Source organism: Bombina bombina, chromosome 7 (assembly GCF_027579735.1).
Source record: "Bombina bombina isolate aBomBom1 chromosome 7, aBomBom1.pri, whole genome shotgun sequence".
Taxonomy (NCBI): domain Eukaryota; kingdom Metazoa; phylum Chordata; class Amphibia; order Anura; family Bombinatoridae; genus Bombina; species Bombina bombina.
In genome coordinates, this window is record NC_069505.1 from 575,788,476 (window position 1) to 575,811,606 (window position 23,131).

At 39.1% G+C, this 23,131-nt stretch overlaps 1 protein-coding gene across 1 annotated transcript in view; it reads right to left on the bottom strand.

Moving 5' to 3' along the window:
* Positions 1 to 1,685: 1,685 nt before the first annotated feature.
* The window catches only part of LOC128667100 (proteasome subunit beta type-7), a 74,377-nt gene continuing 52,931 nt past the window's right edge, over positions 1,686 to 23,131 (bottom strand). Inside the window, exons 6-8 of the mRNA XM_053721993.1 lie at positions 19,943 to 20,001; positions 4,275 to 4,426; positions 1,686 to 2,350 (exon numbers count right to left, since the gene is read on the bottom strand). Coding sequence (XP_053577968.1) covers positions 2,236 to 2,350; positions 4,275 to 4,426; positions 19,943 to 20,001 — 326 coding nt within the window. The 3' untranslated portion in view covers positions 1,686 to 2,235. The remainder of the gene's footprint in view (positions 2,351 to 4,274; positions 4,427 to 19,942; positions 20,002 to 23,131) is intronic.

The following is a 23,131-nucleotide window of genomic DNA, read 5'->3' on the forward strand; positions in this document are numbered from 1 at the left end:
ATATAGGTGAGTCAGAAAGGCCAGTAAGGGAAAGAATAAAGGAGTATATTCTGTCAATAGAAAATGCAGATGAGGACAGAAATAAAGATCTCCCCGTCCAAATACATTTCAAAAACTGTAATAAATACAATCTAAAACATTTTACTTATACTGGAATAGCCAAACTAGAAAAAAATTGGAGAGGTGGAAATACACATACGAATCTACTAAAGCTTGAGGCTAAGTGAATCTTTGAATTAGATACCCTAACCCCAAATGGTTTGAATCTAGAATTGGAACTATCTGCATTTTTTTAGGACTTTAAAATAACTTTATTTAGATTTTTTTTTTTTAAGTTTTTGGAATGTTTCATATAACCTTGTAGTAGGAAGACTGTTCTATATACATGCTGCAATATGATGTTTTAATGAAAAATGATTTAAAAAACCTATTTCTGTAAAAGAAAAACTAATTAAACAATATTTTAGCTATGTGTTTAACCTATACAATCATGCTAAAATAATTATCTTCCAATTTTGTCTCTGCATTACTGGTTTATAGGAAACTATAGTTTACATTTATATTAGAGAGTATAAACCATTATGGGTTTTAAAAAATCCTAAAAAATCCTATCTATTTACTTTAATCCGTATTTCAAATTAAGAATGTAAAAAGATCTGAACTATCTAAGGGGTACAGCATCACAAACTTCACAGAAAAGATGGTCGTTGCAAGAGCCAATCAAGAAGGAGAAAATCCGGAATCAGGTGTACAAAAAGAGGACAGGGTAAAGCCACTAACCATAACTGCTTGAAAAAGACAACAAGGGTCATTGAAACGCGTTGCAGAATTTGTTTGTTTGTCCTAGGAAGGCTACCATACCCCAGAGGGGAAACCGGAAGAGACTTCAGAAGCGTCTCCAACAAACAAACCGCCTAGGTTTCCAGTCTGGTTTAAACGGCTGGGGTGGACTCCAGGAAGCGGCATTGCAAGGAGAGTGCAAGAGGTCTGGAAATTGGATCCGGCAACAACAAAACAAAAAGGGTTGGTTGAATAGACTAATCTGTTTGTGCTATACAGGTATAAGCATCAAGTGATTTCTACGATTCAGCAAACATTTTGTCATTTGAATTCAGCTGGCTTGGTTGATTATATAACGGATGCTTGTATAGAGACTTACTTTTTAAGAGACTTGTGTTTGTTTCTAGAGTTGCTATGCTATAAATTCAACAATATACTGATGTTAGAGATATTGGATTGATTGATATCATTGCCTATATGAATTGATTACATTGTTTATATGAACTGTGCACATAATGAATGAATTGTAGAAACTTTTTTATTCAGTAAACATTATTTATGGCAACAGATATAGTTTGCCCGTTATTCAGTCTTTCTATGATTGACAAAGGGTATTTACTTTTTGGCGCAGGTTTTATATACTGATTTGGTAAGATATTTTGAATTTGTTGTCCCTTTTTTGAGAGGTTTATAGAACCTGTTTGCATAGACTTTCAGCGCACCTGTTTTTAGACTTTTTGTTCTAAAAAAATTGCTACTTTAACAAAGGATACCAAGAGAATTAGAAAGTTGTCTAAAATTGTATTCTCAATCTGAATCATGAAAAACAAGGGTTTTATTTCCCTTTAAGGAAACCTACATTTGTACACGCAAACTTTTCACAATAATAAAATGGAGCCATAAAATGCATTTTTAGATATTTATTGCTGTAAGCGTGTTGATGTTATACAATTGCACAAGGCAATGACCCATCAAAAGTGCTGTTGTATTATCTGTAAGCTATTGGACTGTTCTTAATGTGATTTAAAAATGTTTATTGCATATTATTGTTTTTGCTGTAAGCATGAAGAAATTTAATTTGCATGTTTTGCCATTGCCCAAGATAATGACCTTGCAAAGTAATCAGACTTGTAGCGAAGTGTAATCTGTATAGTAATGGAATATTCTTATGATTTGTCAGTAACACACCATGAAACATTATTAATATGCTATTGCTGTGATAGACATACTTATTCCTAAAGTGTTTTGAGATTTATATTATACATTATTTTAGCATGATAAAATTCAGTCTGTTGCATATCAGGCAGCAGTTTCAGGTTAATAGATAAAGTATTTTTGTATGTCATAGTGCAAAGTTCTTTCACAGTGTTTTTAGTTTTTCCAGTGATACGTTCCATATATGGTTTTTGCATCCCAAGATTTGCCCAGCAAGCTGCGAGTCTGTTTCCGCATTTTTTAGCGGGTGTCATCTACATCCATGTGTTGAATGGTTTCTTCCACCAGTTCTAGTTTTGTGATGGACTCAGTCATTACAGCTGTAGTACCCCTCTTGTAACGGTAGGAACCCATTCTATATCATCAAATAAAAAAATGAGGAATTACATATATTTATGAGTGAACTTTAGATATGAACAAATGTTTCAAAAAGTGTTGTTTTGTTTCACATTAATGTTTGAATGTTAATTTTATCTTTTACATTAAGTATTTAAATATTTTAATAATACTATTTAAATAATAAGTCAAGACTTGAGCGGAATCAGTAATTAAATGTAATTTTCAAATGGTAACATTTGATAAAGAATTTAGTTTTCTAGAACCATTTGAATGGAACGAATACCAGGTGGACATTTGTTCTTCCATCTGAATATTAAAATTCCAACATTTAACCATACCTAGTTCATATTTGTAATTATAGTTACAGGTCCAGACAGTCTTCATGAGAAGACAGAAGAAGTTATGGAGGTGGAAAAGTGAGGTAGTCATAGGAAAGTCAGAGACAGTTATGAAAATACAGTAGAAGTCTTGGAGATGGAAAGAGTAAGATAGTTAAAGGAATTTCAGAGGTAATCATGAGAAGACAGAAGTCATGAAGATGAAACAAAAGAGATAGTCACAGGAAAGTCAGAGCTTATCTTGAGAACGAATGAGATAGTCATAGGGAAGTCAGATCTTATCATGAGAAGTAGACATGTGCGTTTGTCAAATTCGGAGCTTCGGATCGATTCGAATTTCCGAATTACCGTAGCACCGAAACTAACAAATTAGTTTAGATTTATTCGTTACATTCGGATGGCCATGGACTAATCACAATTACACTAGTATTGTACAGTATATTAGGTTATATCACTCTGCTATGGGTTACACCTAATATTACAGTACATAATACTAGTCTAATACACAGCACATCCCACCTAACACATACCGAACTTCCGAATGTAACGAATCGAATACGAACCGAATACATCCAAATTTATTTTAATCCGAATGAATCTGAAACGAATGCATTCGAATGTATCTGAATCCAAATCGATCCAAAAACGAAATTTGAAAACATCCAAATCGATCCGAACCGAAACAAATTTTTCCGCCATGCACAAGTCTAATGAGAAGACAAAAGAAGTCATGGAAATAGAAATAGTGATGTAGTCATAGAAAACTCAGGGGTAATCATGAGAAGTAGAAGAAGAAGTCAAGGAAATGGAAAGAGTGAGAGGTAATCATGAGAGGATAGAAGAAGAAGTCAAGAAGATGGAAAGAGTGAGATAGTCATAAGAAAGTCAGAAAGACAGAAGAAGTCATGGAGATGGAAAGTGGGAGATAGTTATAAGAAGGGAATCAAGAAACACTGAAGGGCTGGAGAGGCAGCTATTAGAATATTGCAATCAATAATAGGAAGGAGGAAAGACAGTCTACAGTAGATAGAAATATACATGAGAAGATAAGAGAGCCACTGGACATGGAGAAAGGATAGCAAAAGACATACAAATAGGGTTAGCCACAGAAAGAAGAAAAAGAGAGAGAAAAGAAAAAGAGGGAGATGAAAACGAGGAAAAAGGGAAAAAAAATAATATGCAAGAGTACAAATAGAGAGTAAGAAAGAAAAAAAATATTCAAAAAAGAGAGAAAGGATGGAAAACCCTTTGAGAAAGAAGCAGAAATTTTCAAAAGAGAGACAGTTATGGAAAAATAATTGTTGCAAGAGAAGAAAGAAAAATAGTTTATCTTGAGGAACAAGTGACAGAGCCTCTGGAAAGTTGAAATGTCATAATTAAATAAGAACAGCCAACGAAAGCTAGAAGACAATCAGGTAGTTCAATTAGTATAATGGATAAAAGTTGGCTTCTGAGAAAGGATGAGAAGACAATAGTACGAGGTTAGTTTGATACAAGATTACAATAATTCTACCTCTTCTCAAATGAAGATTATTTTCAACAACCGGTATAAATAGCAATGTATTGATACCGTTCTATACCTACGTTTATTTCTACACTTACTTCTTGCCTCGCTTCTCTGTATCTGTGTAGCCTCGTAAGATGGTTGTCCCCTCTTTAGCAATCACACACAAGTCCACCCCACTTCCTGATCCTAAATCACAGAGGATCCCGGCAGTAATTGATTCTGTGACCAGTTGCTTCGCGTCTTCTAACTGTTAACCGAAGAGACACAAACACACAAGAGGCATGAGAGGAAGGTGGTGTAGAGGAAGTCATGAGGAGTGAGATGATAAAGATAGGGTGGTGTTAAAGGGACGTGGAAGTCATGTTCCAGAGAGAGTGTACAATTTGAAAAAAATAAATACAATTAAATTTAATTTCTATTCTATCATATTTATCTTTATATCGATCCTTAGCAACCTTTCATGCGAGCATACTATGCACTAAATGGCACCTGTGTTTGCCACAATTTTGTAATAGTATAAGAAATCTAGTGCTCAAGATGTGCACACTCCTGAGCCTACCTTATTATGCTTTCCTGAAAAGGAGCTTAGTTTTAATAAAAGAGAAAGAGGAAAAGTTGATAACAGCAGTAAATCAGAAAGTTTTTTCATTGTGCACTGTATTTGAATCATGAAAGTTTAATTTTGGACTTTCATGTTCCTTTAATAGGCAGATTGTTCATAGCAACGTTATGAGGCAATAAGAGAGCGAAGGAAGGAAAATTCATATTAAAGGGTCATTAAACACTTTGAGATGGAAATATAAAATTATAAATTATATATATAAAAAACTCTGCAATATGCTTTCATTATTTATTTTGTCCCCCTTTCCTGTAATTCTATTCTGAAATTGAGAGCTTTTCAGTTCCTGTTAGAAATGGAAGTGCAGAACACTGTTATATTCTACACAGCCATTGACTGCACACTCTAGTGACCTATTTATAACTGTCCCTAATTAGCTTCAGCAGAGAAGGTAACCTAAGTTACAACATGGCAGCTCCCATTGTTTTATAGACACTAAAACTTATTTACGTTTAATGTCCCTTTAAAGTCAAAATTATACTTTCATGGTTCAGATGGAGCTTGTCACTTTAAGAGACTTTTCAAAATTCCTCTTTTATCCCCACTTCCTGTTTCTCGCCCTCCTACCCATCTAGATGGTATATTCCCATGGGGGGAGGGGTCTCAATTCCTCCTGTACTCATTTTGTCATATTTTGTCTTGTCTCTTACAAGTTCTGTATCATTGTTTTACTTAATGAATTGTACACATGTACAGCACTGCAGAATATGTGGGCGCTTTCTAAATAAAGTATAATAATAATATCACATTACTTTGTTTTCTTGGTATTCTATGTTGAAAAGCATACCTAGGTAGACTCAGGAACAGCAATGCACTGCTAGGATCTATCTGGTGATTGGTGGCTACATACATATGCTTCTATTCATTGGCTCACCAGATGTGTTTAGCTAGCTCCCAGTAAAGATGAATTAGCACAGGTTGTTTGTATTAAATCCATTCCCACCTATATACAAATTGCATACACACTAGTGTTTTCCATGTGCCAGAAAATCACATGAATATAGACATATAATTAAAGGGATCTGAAACCCAAAAAATGTATTTTCTTTCCTATGGCATGGAGAGTCCACGAATTCCAATTACTAGTGGGATATTCAACTCCTGGCCAGCAGGAGGAGGCAAAGAGTAGAGTACACTGGAATTGAATAAAAACTGCGCCAGAAATGGAAAGGCTACCCTTATTACAGTATATGACCCTTTACATATACAAAAAGGAAAGACAGGAAATCAAAAAGGTTAAAAAAGGAGCGCTAGATAAGCTATTCCAAAAAAACCCTGGCTATAAAAAAATTTAAGTGGTGGTTATGGGATATAATATCTATGTATGATTAAAAGTGCAGTTTACAATGAATGAAATTCAACTAATAAAACTCAACTAGTAAAACTTGATTTCAAAATGTATTGATATAAACATATAGACAAAACATAACATTTATAAAAGCATATTTATGTAGCGGATATGGCCATTCCAAAAAAATACGTTACGAATATGAAATCTCTGTGCACAGATAAAAGTATAAAAGTTAAAACATGTACGTATCAGGCACATATATTTCTGACTGACAGTAAATATAAATATAAGTATAAGATGTGGCAATGAGACAAAGTTGGCATTTCAGAAGACGCTAGTGGTTATTGCCCAATCGGATTGTAAAGCTTATAGTCTCTAGTGAGGAACTAGTAGAGTCAAAGTTTTATATATGAGTTTGTCAGAAAAATGGCTTCGTAAGAGTGTGCCTGTGTCCGTTACTCACTTTTGCCGTACTCGTTAGTAATTCTCCATTTAGTTACATCAAGCGTGGGTGCGTTCTGTGTACAGGGGAGATTTTTCAAATTAGGACCAGGATGACATGCGAAAGCATGTATGTAGTTTATTTAGCTACATGTATTAGTGGCATGCAATATTGTGGGCGTACCAGTAGGTGTCTAAGAACACGATGGGGTGAACACCTCAGAAACATCAAAAATAAGTATAATAAACAAACGCCTAGATTTAAAGTTCTGCGTTAGCCGTCAAAACCAGCGTTAGGGGGCCCTAATGCTGGTTTTGGGCTACCGCTGGTATTTAGAGTCGTGTAGGTAAGGGTCTAACGCTCACTTTCCAGCCGCGACTTTTCCATACCGCAGATCCCCCTACGCCATTTGCGTATATCCTATCTTTTCAATGGGATCTTTCTAACGCTGGTATTTAGAGTCTTTCACTTCAAACAAAGACACACTGTTGCAAAAACCGTGTATTTGAGCCATAAGACATGTAATCACTTTCAGCTGTGTGCAACCAAAACAGACTGTTATTTTTTTCTTTCAAATCGGTTTGTAGTCTCGCATGTATTGTTGCCACAACCTAGTTATCTAAAGGAATCAAATTGTTGCAAAGTTCTTACTTGTAGCACTCTAATATCCGGGTACATATAGAGTGTTAACTGTGTATATATTCTGCTGAGTGAGTTTTACACATACATTATTGGGTATTATATTTCTCCTTTGTAGGTAAATATATGTTCAAGTAACCTCCAAAACTTTCAGTATTCCAGTATATTATATTGTATCACAGGTAAGTAACATAGGAATATATTGGTGGTCTCGAACTAACTTTGTGCAATGGTAAAAACATCAACCCAGGTTACTCACGGTTATCCGGCCCCACTATGCGGGATATTAGAAAGTGTATCAGGCACTCCTCCTTCTCACCAGACAGCCGTTATCCAGTACAGAACTAGTAGCTTAAAAGATCTCCGCGGTGTATCTCACACACCAAAAAAGGAATCCAATATTACCACAATTGCGAAGAAATAAGCATTCATAGACCGAGCTAAATCAACACTGTGTATTTATTGTCACATCGAAAAAACACATCGACGAAGTGCTGTTTAGCAGCAGGAAACGCGTTGGATGTAGCTGTTGTGTGTGGAGTGGTGGAACCTTTGTTTTTTCGATGTGACAATAAATACACAGTGTTGATTTAGCTCGGTCTATGAATGCTTATTTCTTCGCAATTGTGGTAATATTTAGAGTCTTGGCTGAAGTGAGCGTTAGAAATCTAACGACAAAACTCCAGCCGCAGCAAAAAGCCAGGAGTTAAGAGCTTTCTGGGCTAACGCCGGTTCATAAAGCTCTTAACTACTGTGCTCTAAAGTACACTAACACCCATAAACTACCTATGCACCCCTAAACTGAGGTCCCCCCACATCGCCGCCACTCTTTTTTTAACCCCTAATCTGCCGACCGCAAACCGCCGCCACTTACGTTATCCCTATGTACCCCTAATCTGCTGCCCCTAACACAGCCGACCCCTATATTATATTTATTAACCCCTAATCTGCCCCCCACAACGTCGCCGCCACCTACCTACAATAATTAACCCCTAATCTGCCGACCGGACCTCACCGCTACTATAATACAGTTATTAACCCCTAATCCGCCTCACTCCCGCCTCAATAACCCTATAATAAATAGTATTAACCCCTAATCTGCCCTCCCTAACATCACCAACACCTAACTTCAAGTATTAACCCCTAATCTGCCGACCGGACCTCGCCGCTACTCTAATAAATTTATTAACCCCTAAAGCTAAGTCTAAACCTAACCCTAACACCCCCCTAAGTTAAATATAATTTTTATCTAACTAAATAAATTAACTCTTATTAAATAAATTAATCCTATTTAAAGCTAAATACTTACCTGTAAAATAAACCCTAATATAGCTACAATATAAATAATAATTATATTGTAGCTATATTAGGATTTATATTTATTTTACAGGCAACTTTGTATTTATTTTAACTAGGTAGAATAGCTATTAAATAGTTAATAACTATTTAATAGCTACCTAGTTAAAATAATTACAAAATTACCTGTAAAATAAATCCTAACCTAAGTTACAATTAAACCTAACACTACACTATCAATAAATTAATTACATAAAATACCTACAAATAAATACAATTAAATAAACTAACTAAAGTACAAAAAATAAAAAAAGAACTAAGTTACAAAAAATAAAAAAATAATTTACAAACATTAGAAAAATATTACAACAATTTTAAGCTAATTACACCTACTCTAAGCCCCCTAATAAAATAACAAAGCCCCCCAAAATAAAAAAATGCCCCACCCTATTCTAAAATTAAAATAGAAAAACTCTTTTACCTTACCAGCCCTTAAAAGGGCCTTTTGCGGGGCATGCCCCAAAGAAAACAGCTCTTTTGCCTGTAAAAAAAACATACAATACCCCCCCCAACATTACAACCCACCACCCACATACCCCTAATCTAACCCAAACCCCCCTTAAATAAACCTAACACTAAGCCCCTGAAGATCATCCTACCTTATCTTCACCACGCCGGGTATCACCGATCGGTCCAGGCTCCGAAGTCTTCATCCAAGCCCAAGCGGGGGCAGAAGATGTCCATGATCCGGCTGAAGTCTTGGCCCAAGCGGGGGCTGAAGATGTCCATGATCCGGCTGAAGTCTTGATCCAAGCGGGAGCTGAAGAGGTCCATGATCCGGCTGAAGTCTTCTATCAAGCAGCATCTTCAATCTTCTTTCTTCCGGATCCATCTTCATCCCGCCGACGCGGAACATCCTTCTTCACCGACGACTTCCCGACGAATGACGGTTCCTTTAAGGGACGTCATCCAAGATGGCGTCCCTCGAATTCCGATTGGCTGATATGATTCTATCAGCCAATCGGAATTAAGGTAGATAAATTCTGATTGGCTGATAGAATCAGCCAATCAGATTCAAGTTCAGGTGGTGGGTTGTAATGTTGGGGGGGGTATTGTATGTTTTTTTTTACAGGCAAAAGAGCTGTTTTCTTTGGGGCATGCCCCGCAAAAGGCACTTTTAAGGGCTGGTAAGGTAAAAGAGCTTTTCTATTTTAATTTTAGAATAGGGTAGGGCATTTTTTTATTTTGGGGGGCTTTGTTATTTTATTAGGGGGCTTAGAGTAATTAGAGTGTAATTAGCTTAAAATTGTTGTAATTTTGTAATTATTTTAACTAGGTAGCTATTAAATAGTTATTAACTATTTAATAGCTATTCTACCTGGTTAAAATAAATACAAAGTTGCCTGTAAAATAAATATAAATCCTAATATAGCTACAATATAATTATTATTTATATTGTAGCTATATTAGGGTTTATTTTACAGGTAAGTATTTAGCTTTAAATAGGATTAATTTATTTAATAAGATTTAATTTATTTCGTTAGATAAAAATTATATTTAACTTAGGGGGGTGTTAGTGTAAGGGTTAGATTTAGCTTTAGGGGTTAATAAATTTATTAGAGTAGCGGCGAGGTCCGGTCGGCAGATTAGGGGTTAATTATTGTAGGTAGCTGGTGGCGACGTTGTGAGGGGCAGATTAGGGGTTAATAAATATAATATAGGGGTCGGCGGTGTTAGGGGCAGCAGATTAGGGGTACATAGGTATAATGTAGGTTGCGGCGGTGTACGGAGCGGCAGATTAGGGGTTAAAAATAATATGCAGGCGTCAGCGATAGCGGGGGCGGCAGATTAGGGGTTAATAAGTGTAAGGTTAGGGGTGTTTAGACTCGGGGTTCATGTTAGGTGCAGACTTAGGAAGAGTTTCCCCATAGGAAACAATGGGGCTGCGTTATGAGCTGAACACTGCTTTTTTGCAGGTGTTAGGTTTTTTTTCAGCTCAAACTGCCCCATTGTTTCCTATGGGGAAATCGTGCACGAGCACGTTTTTGAAGCTGGCCGCGTCCGTAAGCACCGCTGGTATTGAGAGTTGCAGTGGCGGTAAATTATACTCTACGCTCCTTTTTTGGAGCCTAAAGCAGCCATTCTGTGAACTCTAAATACCAGCAGTATTTAAAAGGTGCGGGGGGAAAAAACCCAGCGTTAGCTACGCGGGTCGTTACCGACAAAACTCTAAATCTAGCCATTAGTGTATCCCAACATAGTACACTTGTAAATGAGGGTAGAGAGGATACTTACCATATTATCCCCATTGAATATGTCCCAAAATCTTTGCGTTACAATAGGTTCAATAGGTTACTACAGAGGGAAACCTATTGGATATGGAAACTGAGAACCTTATTTCCTGAGGGTCACAATGAGAATATTGATCAGCTTTCCAATAGGTTCCCTGACTGAACACATATTAGTAGAGTTTAGTGACAGATTATATAGTATGCTGTTAGTAGGATTTGACTATATATGCACTTTGTTTTTATATTTAAATCAGGTCACCTACTTTAGTGTGGGGGATATCCTTTATAATTGTGTATATGCATATGTATATGTGTTTTGTTTTGATATTTGAATTATGGTATTATACTTGGACGTATGTGTATATATATATGTTTTTTTTGTGACTGAATACTTGCTTTATTTGTTCTGTCGTTATGACGATGGAGTGACTATGTTATTGGTTACGCTCACGTAGTATGGGGCTATTGCCGGCTCTATGTGAGGCACTTGTCATCAATACGGATGCCGTAATGCAGAAGTTCAGTGGATAGTTATTTTTCTCATGAGGTACTAGAAAACCTATTTAGAGGAACTAGAATGACAATGATGTGTGTTCATTTGGTATTGGCTGCATGTGTGAATCATGATTTGATATCAAAGAATTTGAGTACTATTATAAATCAGGGCTATTTATGTATCAGTTTTCATGATGTATGGGTCTCTTTGTTGTTATTATACATGATATAATGAAGACTATTTTATGCATACCTGCTTCACTATGATATACAGGTGAAACTTGAAAAATTAGAATATCGTGCAAAAGTTTATTTATTTCACTAAAGCAACTTAAAAGGTGAAACTAATATATGAGATGGACTCATTACATGCAAAGCAAGATAGTTCAAGCCATGATTTGTCATAATTGTGATGATTATGGCTTACAGCTCATGAAAACCCCAAATTCACAATCTCAGAAAATTAGAATATTACATGCAATCAATAAATCAAGGATTGTACATAGAACAATATCGGACCTCTGAAAAGTATAAGCATGCATACTGTATGTACTCAGTACTTGGTTTGGGCCCCTTTTGCAGCAATTACTGCCTCAATGCGGTGTGGCATGGAAGCTATCAGCCTGTGGCACTGCTGAGGTGTTATGGAAGACCAGGATGCTTCAATAGCGGCCTTCAGCTCTTCTGCATTGTTCAGACTCATGTCTCTCATCTTTCTCTTGGCAATGCCCCATAGATTCTCTATTGGGTTAAGGTCAGGCGTGTTTGCTGGCCAATCAAGCACAGTAATCCCACGGTCATTGAACCAGGTTTTGGTGCTTTTGGCAATGTGGGAGGTGCCAAGTCCTGCTGGAAAATGAAGTCAGCATCCCCATAGAGCTCATCTGCGGAAGGAAGCATGAAGTGCTCCAAAATCTCCTGGTAGACGGCTGCGTTGACCCTGGACTTAATGAAGCACAGTGGACCAACACCAGCAGATGACATGGCTCCCCAAATCAACACAGACTGTGGAAACTTCACACTGGACTTCAAGCATCTTGCAGTGTGTGCCTCTCCATTTTTCCTCCATACTCTGGGTCCTTAGTTTCCAAATGAGATGCAAAATTTGCTCTCATCAGAAAAGAGGACTTTGGACCACTGAGCAACAGACCAGGTCTGTTTTTCTTTAGCCCAGGTAATACGCTTCTGGCGTTGTTTGTTGTTCAGGAGTGGCTTGACAAGAGGAATACGACATTTGAAGCCCATGTCAAGGATCCGTCTGTGTGTGGTGTCTCTTGATGCACTGACTCCAGCCTCAGTCCACTCCTTGTGAAAGTCCCCAACACTTTTGAATGGCCTTTTCCTGACAATCCTCTCCAGGCTGTGGTCATCCCTGCTGCTTGTGCACCTTTTTCTTCCACACTTTTCCCTTCCACATAACTTTCTATTAATGTGTTTTGATACAGCACTTTGGGAACATCCAACTTCTTTTGCAATTACCTTTTGAGGCTTTCCCTCCTTATGGAGGGTGTCAATGATGGTTTTCTGCACAACTGTCAGGTCAGCAGTCATTCCCATGATTGTGATTCCTACTGAACCAGACTGAGAGACCATTTCAAGGCTCAGGAACCCTTTGCATGTGTTATGGCTTAATTAGCTGATTAGAGTGGGACACTTTGAGCCTAGAATATTGCACCTTTTCACAATATTCTAATTTTCTGAGATTGTGGGTTTGGGGTTTTCATGAGCTGTAAGCCATAATCATCACAATTATGACAAATCACGGCTTGAACTATCTTGCTTTGCATGTAATGAGTCTATCTCATATATTAGTTTCACCTTTTAAGTTGCATTAGTGAAATAAATGAACTTTTGCACGATATTCTAATTTTTCGAGTTTCACCTGTATATATTAAGACACTATGTATAATCATTGCTATGATGGAGGGGGAGTGGACTAAGTGAAGTCCCTCCACAGCAGTAGACAATTATTAATTAACATCTAACATGTGTATTGGATGTTTTTTAATTACTGTGTAATGTTTTATGCTTTATATAAGTTGTGATTCCCATTGTATGTTATCACTGCCTGAGGAAAGGGTGCCAGCAGCACTCTGAAACGCGTTGCAGATTTTGTATCTATTTTAAGTTTGTTTATTATAAATTACGCCCCCCCATCCACGGGTTTTTCATTTTAAGGAGTTGTGAGCTTTTTTTGGGAATCTTTTTATTTATTTTTTGCCTGATCGTATTTCACCATCATCCTTGGTCCTGCTTACCAGAGTGAGCCAGCTGGTGGGCTCTAATCTATCAGCCTGCTAGACTTGCACTGTATTATAGTGCGCTTTGTTTGTGAGTATATCATCATAGTGAGGTATTCTGGAGACTGTATATATATTGTAGTGACCATCTGCACTATTGGAGCCTCCTCCCCCTTCCCTGTCTTTCCTCCACTCCACAGATTCCAGGGTTTCATCTTGTTCTATGTGAGCCAGTTGGTGGGCTCTGATCTATCCAGCCTGCCTGACTTGCACTGTTACATAGTGCGCTACCTTTGTGAGTACCTGTGTGTGGAGGGGTTTTTGGGATAACCAATTTTTGTTGCTGTAATTTGCTGCACCATTGGAACACCTTCTTTTTTTGTCTTTTTATTTAGAATCACCACTTGTTTTGAGTAGAGCTGATCCTGGTGTTTGTCTGTCATGGACGATAGCCCCTGGAGGGCGCCTTTGTCCTTTGGGACCATCTTTTGATAGACACAATCTGGTGCATTCTGTGTATGCTGTTAGTATCAGATGGAATGATATTCAGTTTTATTCCTTATAATTGAAACTGTAACCGTCATTTGGCAAAGAGTCTGTTCTTATAGGTACTCTTTAAGAGCAGGTCGATTCTTATGGGTCCGTGACTTGTTGGTGGATTTCTTTGAGGTAAGAGATGGCAAGTGTAATCCCCTCCATAGTGAAGGTCTGCTGTGGAGCCGATTGACAATTGAGGCAAAGAGTACCCTAGCAGAGCTGTTAACTGTCACTTCCCTTACCCATAATCCCCAGTCATTCTCTTTGCCTCTGTCAAGGGAGGATGAGCAAAGATGGTGTCTGAAGATTTTTAATCCTTTTATGGGTACTTTTCCCTGCAAGCAAGAATTGGGGTCCAGCTGTGTCCATGTCAATCTCTTTAGTAAGAGTAATGGTGGCTCTTAGTAATTAGAAGATGGCGAGGTGGTCTTTGCTTAACTTCTAACATTATTGCTACCCCTATTATAGAAAGCCAGGGTTGGTTACTCTGTCCTTTCTTTTCTACAGGTCCCTGGTAGAAGTGGAGGAATCTGCCACACCTCAGAAACCAGTCCCTGCCTGACAGAGCAGGATCCACAGGTAAGTGCTTTCCATTCTAGGTTAGAAGGTACCAGCACTCTAAGGGTTAATCCCTTTCTGGAATTACTTGGGGCTTAGTATCTCTTATTGGGAGATATGTCACTACACTGCACATATATGTATGATAGCAGAGAGGGCACTGCTAGGACTGTGAGGGTGTTTGAGGCTGACAAGGGAAGGAGACATACTTTATTTTATGGAGGGGCTTGGAGAGTGTAATGGAAGGCTCAGAGGGCAATTGCTATCTAAGAGGATAGCTCATTTGTGAAAATTGAATCCCTGTTACTTTCACCGGCCTTTCTCTTCTCACCGTTTTTACAAGTTGTGGTGCAGTTTTCTCAGATTCTGACTCTATAGTGGAGAAATTAAAGGTTTAAACTAGAACACCTCTGTTTACTAAAGGAGGTCCTTGTACTTTGGAAGACTCTGATTCATCTGTCGTTAGGAATCCAAAGAAGTCTAGTAAACTCAATAGAGTATATGATGTTCCTTCTTCTGTGGACGTTTTTCGGGTTCCAGGCCGTATGTCAGAAATTATAGCGCAGGAAAGGGAAAAAACAGGATTTCCCTTTTCCTCATCCCCTGCTTTTAAAAAGATGTTTCCTGTTGCAGACTATCTACACGGGACTCGTGGCACACAGTGCTATTTCTACTTTAGGCAAAAGAACTACTATTCCTATTGAGGATAGCTGTTCCTTTAAGGATCCCATGGATAAGAAGCTGGAAGCTTACTTAAAAAAGATGTACATTCATCAGGGATTGCAGTGGCAACCTGTTGCAAGTATTGCTACAGTCGCTGGGGCGGCATCTTATTGGTGCGATGCCTTGTCTGACTTGATTTCTGAGGAGTCTCCTATAGAGGAGATCCAGGATAGAATCAAGTCTCTTAAGTTGGCCAATACTTTCATTTGTGATGCAAACATGCAAGTGCGTAGACTGGGAGCCAAGATTTCTAGCCTTGCTATTGTAGCTCGCAGGACCCTGTGGTTAAAATCTTGGTTGGAAGATGTGACTTCTAAGTCCAAACTTCTATCTTTACCTTACAAGGGTAAGACTTTATTTGGTCCTGGTCTGGCTGAGATCATTTCCAAAATTATGGGTGGAAAGGGATCTTTCCTACCGCAGGACAAGAAGAATAGACCTAAGGGTCACCATTTTTATTCCTTTCATAACTTCAAAGGACAGAGATCTTCCTCCTCTTCTTTCAAGCTGGAGCAATCCAGAACCTAATGGAGGCCCGGTCAACCTTGGAACAAGGTAAAGCAAACCAAGAAACCTTCTGTTGATTCCAAATCGGCATGAAGGGGCCGCCCTTGATCCTGTTTTGGATCAAGAGGGGGGCAGGCTATTCCTTTTTTCGGCAGGCTTGGATCCGTGATGTTCCAGGACCTTTGGCCGTGGAGATCGTATCTCAGGGATACAGAATAGGATTCAAGTCTTGTCTCCCCAGGGGCAGATTTCTCCTGTCAAGGTTATCTGCAAACCAGGTAAAAAGAGAAGCCTTCTTAAACTGCGTAAAGGACCTATTTTCCCTGGGAGTGATTGTTCCAGTTCCTGTAGAGGAATAGGGTCAAGGTTTCTATTCAAATCTGTTTGCAGTTCCCAAAAAAAGAGGGAACTTTTCGTCCAATTCTAGACCTCAAGTGTCTCAACAAATTTCTCAAGGTTCCGTCCTTCAAGATGGAAACTATTTGTTCCATCCTACCATTGGTACAAGAAGGTCAGTTCATGACTACCATAGATCTGAAGGATGCGTATCTACATATTCCCATTCACAGGGAACATCACCAATTCCTTCGGTTTGCATTTCTGGACAACCATTTCCAGTTTGTGGCTCTTCCCTTTGGCCTTGCCACGGCTCCTCAAATCTTTACAAAGGTCCTGGGGGCCCTGCTGGCGGTGGTCAGATCTCAAAGCATAGCGGTGGCGCCTTATCTAGACAACATCTTGGTTCAGGCGCCATCTTTTCAGTTAGCAAAATCTCATACAGAGATGCTGTTATCTATTCTTCATTCCCACAGGTGGAAAGTGAATCTGGAGAAGAGTTCCCTAGTACCAGACACCAGGGTGTGTTTCTTAGGAACGATGATAGATTCTCTAGCCATGAAGATTTTTCTGACGGAGGTCAGAAAATCCAAGATTCTGTCTTCTTGCCTTGTACGTCAGTCCTCTACCCGTCCATCTGTGGCTCAGTGTATGGAGCTAATTGGTCTGATGGTTTCTTCCATGGACATCATTCTGTTTGCTCGGTTCCATCTGAGACCACTACAGTTATGCATGCTCAGACAATCGAATGGAGACCACTCGGACCTATCTCAGAGGATAGTTCTGGATCCCCTATCAAGAGACTCTCTAGCTTGGTGGATCTCACAGGATCATCTGTCTCAGGGTACATGCTTCCTGAGACCATCCTAGGTGATTGTGACCACGGACGCAAGCCTTTTAGGCTGGGGAGCTGTTTGGGGTTCTCTGAAGGCTCAGGGTCTTTGGACTCAAGAGGAAGCTTTGCTTCCCATAAACATTTTAGAGTTGAGAGCAATTTACAATGCCTTGATAACCTGGCCTCAACTATCTTTAGTCCGGTTTATCAGATTCCAATCGGACAATATAACCTTGGTGGCATACATCAATCACCAGGTAGGCACTCAGAGCTCCTTAGCAATAACGGAAGTAACTCGCATTCTGGAGTGGGTGGAGTCTCACCATTGCCTCCGCTCTGCCATCAACATCCCAGGGGTGGACAACTGGGAAGCGGATTTTCTGAGCAGGCAGACCTTTCATCCTGGGGAGTGGGCTCTCCACCCAGAGGTTTTTACAATGATAACTCTCAGGTGTGGGGTTCCAGAATTGGATCTGATGGCGTCTCATCTGAATGCAAAGCTTCCAAAGTACGGTTCAAGATTAAGAGATCCTCAAGCTGTTCTGATAGATGCTCTGGCGGTGCCTTGGAACTTCATTTTGGCGTACCTGTTCCCCCCGTTTGCTCTCATTCCTCGAGCCATTGCTCATATCAAGCTGATTCTAATAGCTCCTGTCTGGCCTCGCAGGATCTGGTTCGCGGATCTGATGAAGATGTCATCTCTTCCCCCTTGGAAGTTGCCTCTGAGGAGGGACCTTCTACTTCAGGGTCCCTTCCTCCACCCAAATCTAGCTTTTCTGAAGCTGACTGCTTGGAGATTGAACGCCTAGTCTTGGCTAGGCGTGGGTTTTCCGAGAAAGTCATTAATACTATGCTTCAGGCTCGTAAGCCAGTTACTCGTAAGATTTACCATATGGTATGGCGTAAATACCTATATTGGTGTGAATTGAAGAATTTCTCTTGGAGTTGAGCGAGGGTGCCTCACATTCTTTCCTTTCTTTAGGAGGGCCTGGAGAAAGGTTTGTCAGTCAGTACTCTGAAGAGTCAGATTTCTGCACTGTCTATTCGCTTGCACAAACGTCTGGCAGATTTACCAGATGTTCAATATTTTGTTCAGGCTTTGGCAGAATCAGACCTGTGTTTAAACCTGTTGCTTCTCCTTGGAGCCTTAACCTGGTTCTTAAAGTTTTGCAGCAGGCTCCGTTTGAGCCTATGCATTTGGTTGATATTAAGTTGTTATTGTGGAAAGTGTTGTTTCTACTTCTATTTCTTCTGCTCTCAGAGTTTCAGAACCTTCGGCTCTGCAGTGTGATTCCCCTTATCTTATCTTTCATTCGGATAAGGCAGTCCTTCGTACTAAATTGGAATTTCTTCCCAAAGTGGTATCGGTTCGCAAAAGAAATTGTTGTTCCTTCTTTTTGCCCGAATCCTTCTCAAAAGGAACGTCTCTAACACAATCTGGATGTTGTGCGTGCTCTCAAATTTTATCTACAAGCAACTTAAGATTTTCGTCAGTCTTCTGCCCTGTTCGTTGTTCTTGCTGGAAAGCATAAGTGTCAGAAGGCCACTTCTACTACTCTTTCTCTCTGGTTGAGAAGTGTTATCCGGATAACTTTTGAGACAGCTAGACAACAGCCTCCTGAGAGAATTACAGCTCATTCCACTAGGGCTGTCTCTTCTTCCTGGGCTTTTAAAAATGAAGCTTCTGTGGAGCAAATCTGCAAGGCAGCCACTTGGTCTTCTTTGCATACTTTTTCCAAATTCTACAAATTTTATACTTTTGCCTCGGCGGAGGCTTCTTTTGGGAGAATAGTTCTTCGAGCGGTGGTGCCTTCTTTTTAGGTTCGTATGTCTTGTTTCGCCCTCCTTTTCATTATGTGTCCTCTAGCTTGGGTATTGGTTCCCACTAGTAATTGGAATTCATGGACTCTCCATGCCATAGGAAAGAAAACAAAATATATGCTTACCTGATACATTTCTTTCTTTCCGGGCATGGAGAGTCCACGACCCGCCCTTATTACTTTTAAGACGGCTGTTTTTTTTTTTTATATATAAACCTCAGGCAACTCTATACCTTTGTGTTATCTTCTTTTTCCATTTTCCTTCGGCCGAATGACTGGGGATTATGGGTAAGGGAAGTGACACTTAACAGCTCTGCTGGGGTACTCTTTGTCTCCTCCTGCAGGCCAGGAGTTGAATATCCCGCTAGTAATTGGAATTCATGGACTCTCTATGCCCGGAAAGAAAGAAATTTATCAGGTAAGCATACATTTAGTTGTTTTTTACTTCTATTATCAAATTTGCTTTGTTCCTATGGTATTTTTTATTGATTAGATACCTAGGTAGGCGTCTGTAGCACTACACGGCAGGAAATAGTGCTGCCATCTAGTATTCTTGCAAATAAATAACATTCTTGCAAAGCTGCTGCCATATAGTGTTCCAGACACGTGCACGCTCCTGAGCTTACATCCCTGCTTTTCAACAAAAGATACTAAGGGAACAAAGAAAAATTGATAATAGAAGTAAATTAGAAAGTTGTTTAAAATCACCTGCTCTATCTGAATCATGAAAGAAAAATGTTGGGTTTCATGTCCCTTTTAGGTAAGAAGATTCATTGAGGCATATTTAAGAAATGTCTTGCGGACCTGATCCGACAGTTCGGATCAGGTCCGCAAGACATCGCTGAATGCGGAGAGCAACGCCGCCCCCTGCAGACTCGCGGCCAATGGGCCGCCAGCAGGGAGCTGTCAATCAACCTGATCGTACTCGATCGGGTTGAATTGTTGTGATTCCTGTCCGCCTGCTCAGAGCAGGCAGACAGGGTTATGGAGCAGCGGTCTTTGTGACCGCTGCTTCATAACTGCTGTTTCTGGACAGTCTGAAGACTCGCCAGAAACACGGGCCGTCAAGCTCCTTTCGGAGCTTGATAGATAGGCCCCATTGGATACATCCAGATTGAGATCTTAGTTCCTTACCTCCATGTTGGGCTTGAATCGATCCTCCAAAACAGCCATCGCAGCAGAAGCTCCAGACCCTAAAAGACATTGAAATAGATTTGTGCAAATACCTCATGTGTGTTGTGTTTCCCCTTTATCACAGCTTTGCTGTAAGACTTTAAATTACTCTATATTTAGGGCTAGGTTTCAAGTGGAACGCTAATTTATCGTGTGCCCGCAAACGGGCAAATTCACCCTTTTACGTGCGTGCGAAAAATAACCAGCTGTTACAAGTGGCTGGTTATTTCTACCCCAATCTCACGGTAGCAATTAGCGCTCATAAAATTAACCAGATCAGATCTCTATATAAAATGGTAAATATTTTTTAATAAAATAACTGCAAGAAGCAGTTATGAGGGCTGAAAGTTGGTGGGTTTGGGGTGTTTTTACATTTACATTGCGGTCTATGGGGACTTTGTGTTCCCACTAAATATATATGTATATGCTTAAATACATATTACACATATTAACACATAAATATATATGTATATGCTTAAATACATAGTACACATATTAACACATAAATATATATGTATATGCTTAAATACATAGTACACATATTAACACATAAATATATATGTATATGCTTAAATACATAGTACACATATTAACACATAAATATATATGTATATGCTTAAATACATAGTACACATATTAACACATAAATATATATGTATATGCTTAAACACATAGTACACATATTAACACATAAATATATATGTATATGCTTAAATACATAGTACACATATTAACACATAAATATATATGTATATGCTTAAATACATATTACACATATTAACACATAAATATATATGTATATGCTTAAATACATATTACACATATTAACACATAAATATATATGTATATGCTTAAATACATATTACACATATTAACACATAAATATATATGTATATGCTTAAATACATAGTACACATATTAACACATAAATATATATGTATATGCTTAAATACATATTACACATATTAACACATAAATATATATGTATATGCTTAAATACATAGTACACATATTAACACATAAATATATATGTATATGCTTAAATACATAGTACACATATTAACACATAAATATATATGCTTAAATACATAGTACACATATTAACACATAAATATATATGTATATGCTTAAATACATATTACACATATTAACACATAAATATATATGTATATGCTTAAATACATATTACACATATTAACACATAAATATATATGTATATGCTTAAATACATAGTATCAGAAAAAAGAGTACTGGATGCTCCGATAAAAAGTCACAATTTTATTGAATCTTCATAAAAACAGCAAAAGCATGGAGAAACAGGTAGACACGATTGCAGGCGCAGCACCAGGGCTTACGCGTTTCGGCTGTGAAGCCTTAATCATAGCATACAGGTGCTGGGCCTGACAGGTGCATTTAACACCTTAGGTTGATTCTCATTGGTTAAAAGGAAAGTTTAAAAGAAAAGCAACCAGTGGAGGCTCCTCCATTTGTGCACATTCGCACGTGAACCCCCCAGGGGCAAGGAAGGAGGGGGGAAAAAATGAGCAAAAAAAAAAAAATTAAAAAAAAGAGCAAAAAAAAGTTTGTTAAAAAATTTGTTGAATAAAATATATTTTTCCTAATTAATTTATATTGTATTATATTATCCCCAACAAATGCAGTACTGTTTGCTGTACACATATACATTATTACCCATTACATAACCCTCACTACACAAATAAACAAGGCGTAGGATGCAGGAGCTAGGACCGGGTGGACGACAGAGTGAGAGCACACAGTATTTGGCTCGGCTGAGACATTGACAGCTGACGTCACACCACGCTTCACTAGCCACTCCTCTCCAACATCAGGCTGCTGTGCACTGTCTGCCACTAACCTAACCCACATCGCAGTGATCCGATCGCACGTGCGGTTAGAGAGCCCCTATGCCTGCACAGTGATCTATGCATTCACTGTGCAGGCATAGCTCCTCCCAGCCCGGCATTGCCTATAGAGGCTTAATCGCACAAGCTGAAGTGTGCGAGTGGACTTCAGCCTGTGCTCTGCCTCCTCCCACTGCCTGAGCCAGCTTCTGTGATACGCTGTTGCGTACACGTCATGGCCCCCACGAGGCTCCTCCCCCTCAACGGCGCGAAAATCTCATTGTAGAGATAGCCGTTGAGTGGAGAGGAGCTGTCAACAGAGGCAGTGAGCTGTGAGTAGCGTGCAGATCAGTCATGGATAATGCTCACTGTCAGAGTGAAGAAGCATAGCAAGGTATAGAGGAAAACTGAGTTTATTATAAACTGACTGGCAATTTGAAATTGTTTCTTGATTGATCTTAAAGTTAATATTTATGAATATGCACATACCGTCCTTCCCCTTGTGTCGGCCATTTTAGCTCTCTAAACAAAGTGTGAACTCTTAACTGACCACCGCCGCCAACACTAGCTCACCCTTACCTTCCCTGCTTAAATTTGTATACGTCTCAGCCTCCACTGTCTGGAACAAGTTCCTTGTACAGTACAGACAATGCACTCAGCTCAGCCTAGCCTGCATAATCACGCTGTGAGCAATAGTGTGTGCTCAGGCAGCTTGAATGACAATATTATATTAAAGTTAAATAATCTAATATTGTCATTAAAGCACTGCAGCCTGAGCGCATACTGTTCCTGAGCGCAATGATGCCGGCTAGGCTAGAGCTGAGTGCATTGTCTGTAGTTGTTTACCAACTTCCTCTGCTCTGACTTAGAGAGTCATTGTGAGCCTGCTGCCTGAGCCTCATCAACAAGCTGCTCCCAGTGCTGCCACCATCCATCGCAAGCAACAGCAGCCAGGAGGTCACAGAGTCAGACAGAGATCAGCAGGCTGTTAAAGCGTCTCAATCTCACTCTGAAATAATTTACAACTCCAGGTCAGGACATTGCTTTCTTTTCTGATGCAGATGGTTAGTTTACTTTCAGCTGCTTCGTTTAAAATATATATAGCAGAGAGAATGCAGGGGAGAAATGTGAGCACATGTGTTTGTGTTTCTATAGCCTCCGTTAAATCTGCTTCACCTTGTTGTGACTGGGAAACTTATAACAGTCAGTCAGTGTCAAGAGGTTTACACATCTGTGGTTGCACATGTCACTGTGTTAGAGAGGGGCATTTATATTGCTGTTTCAAACA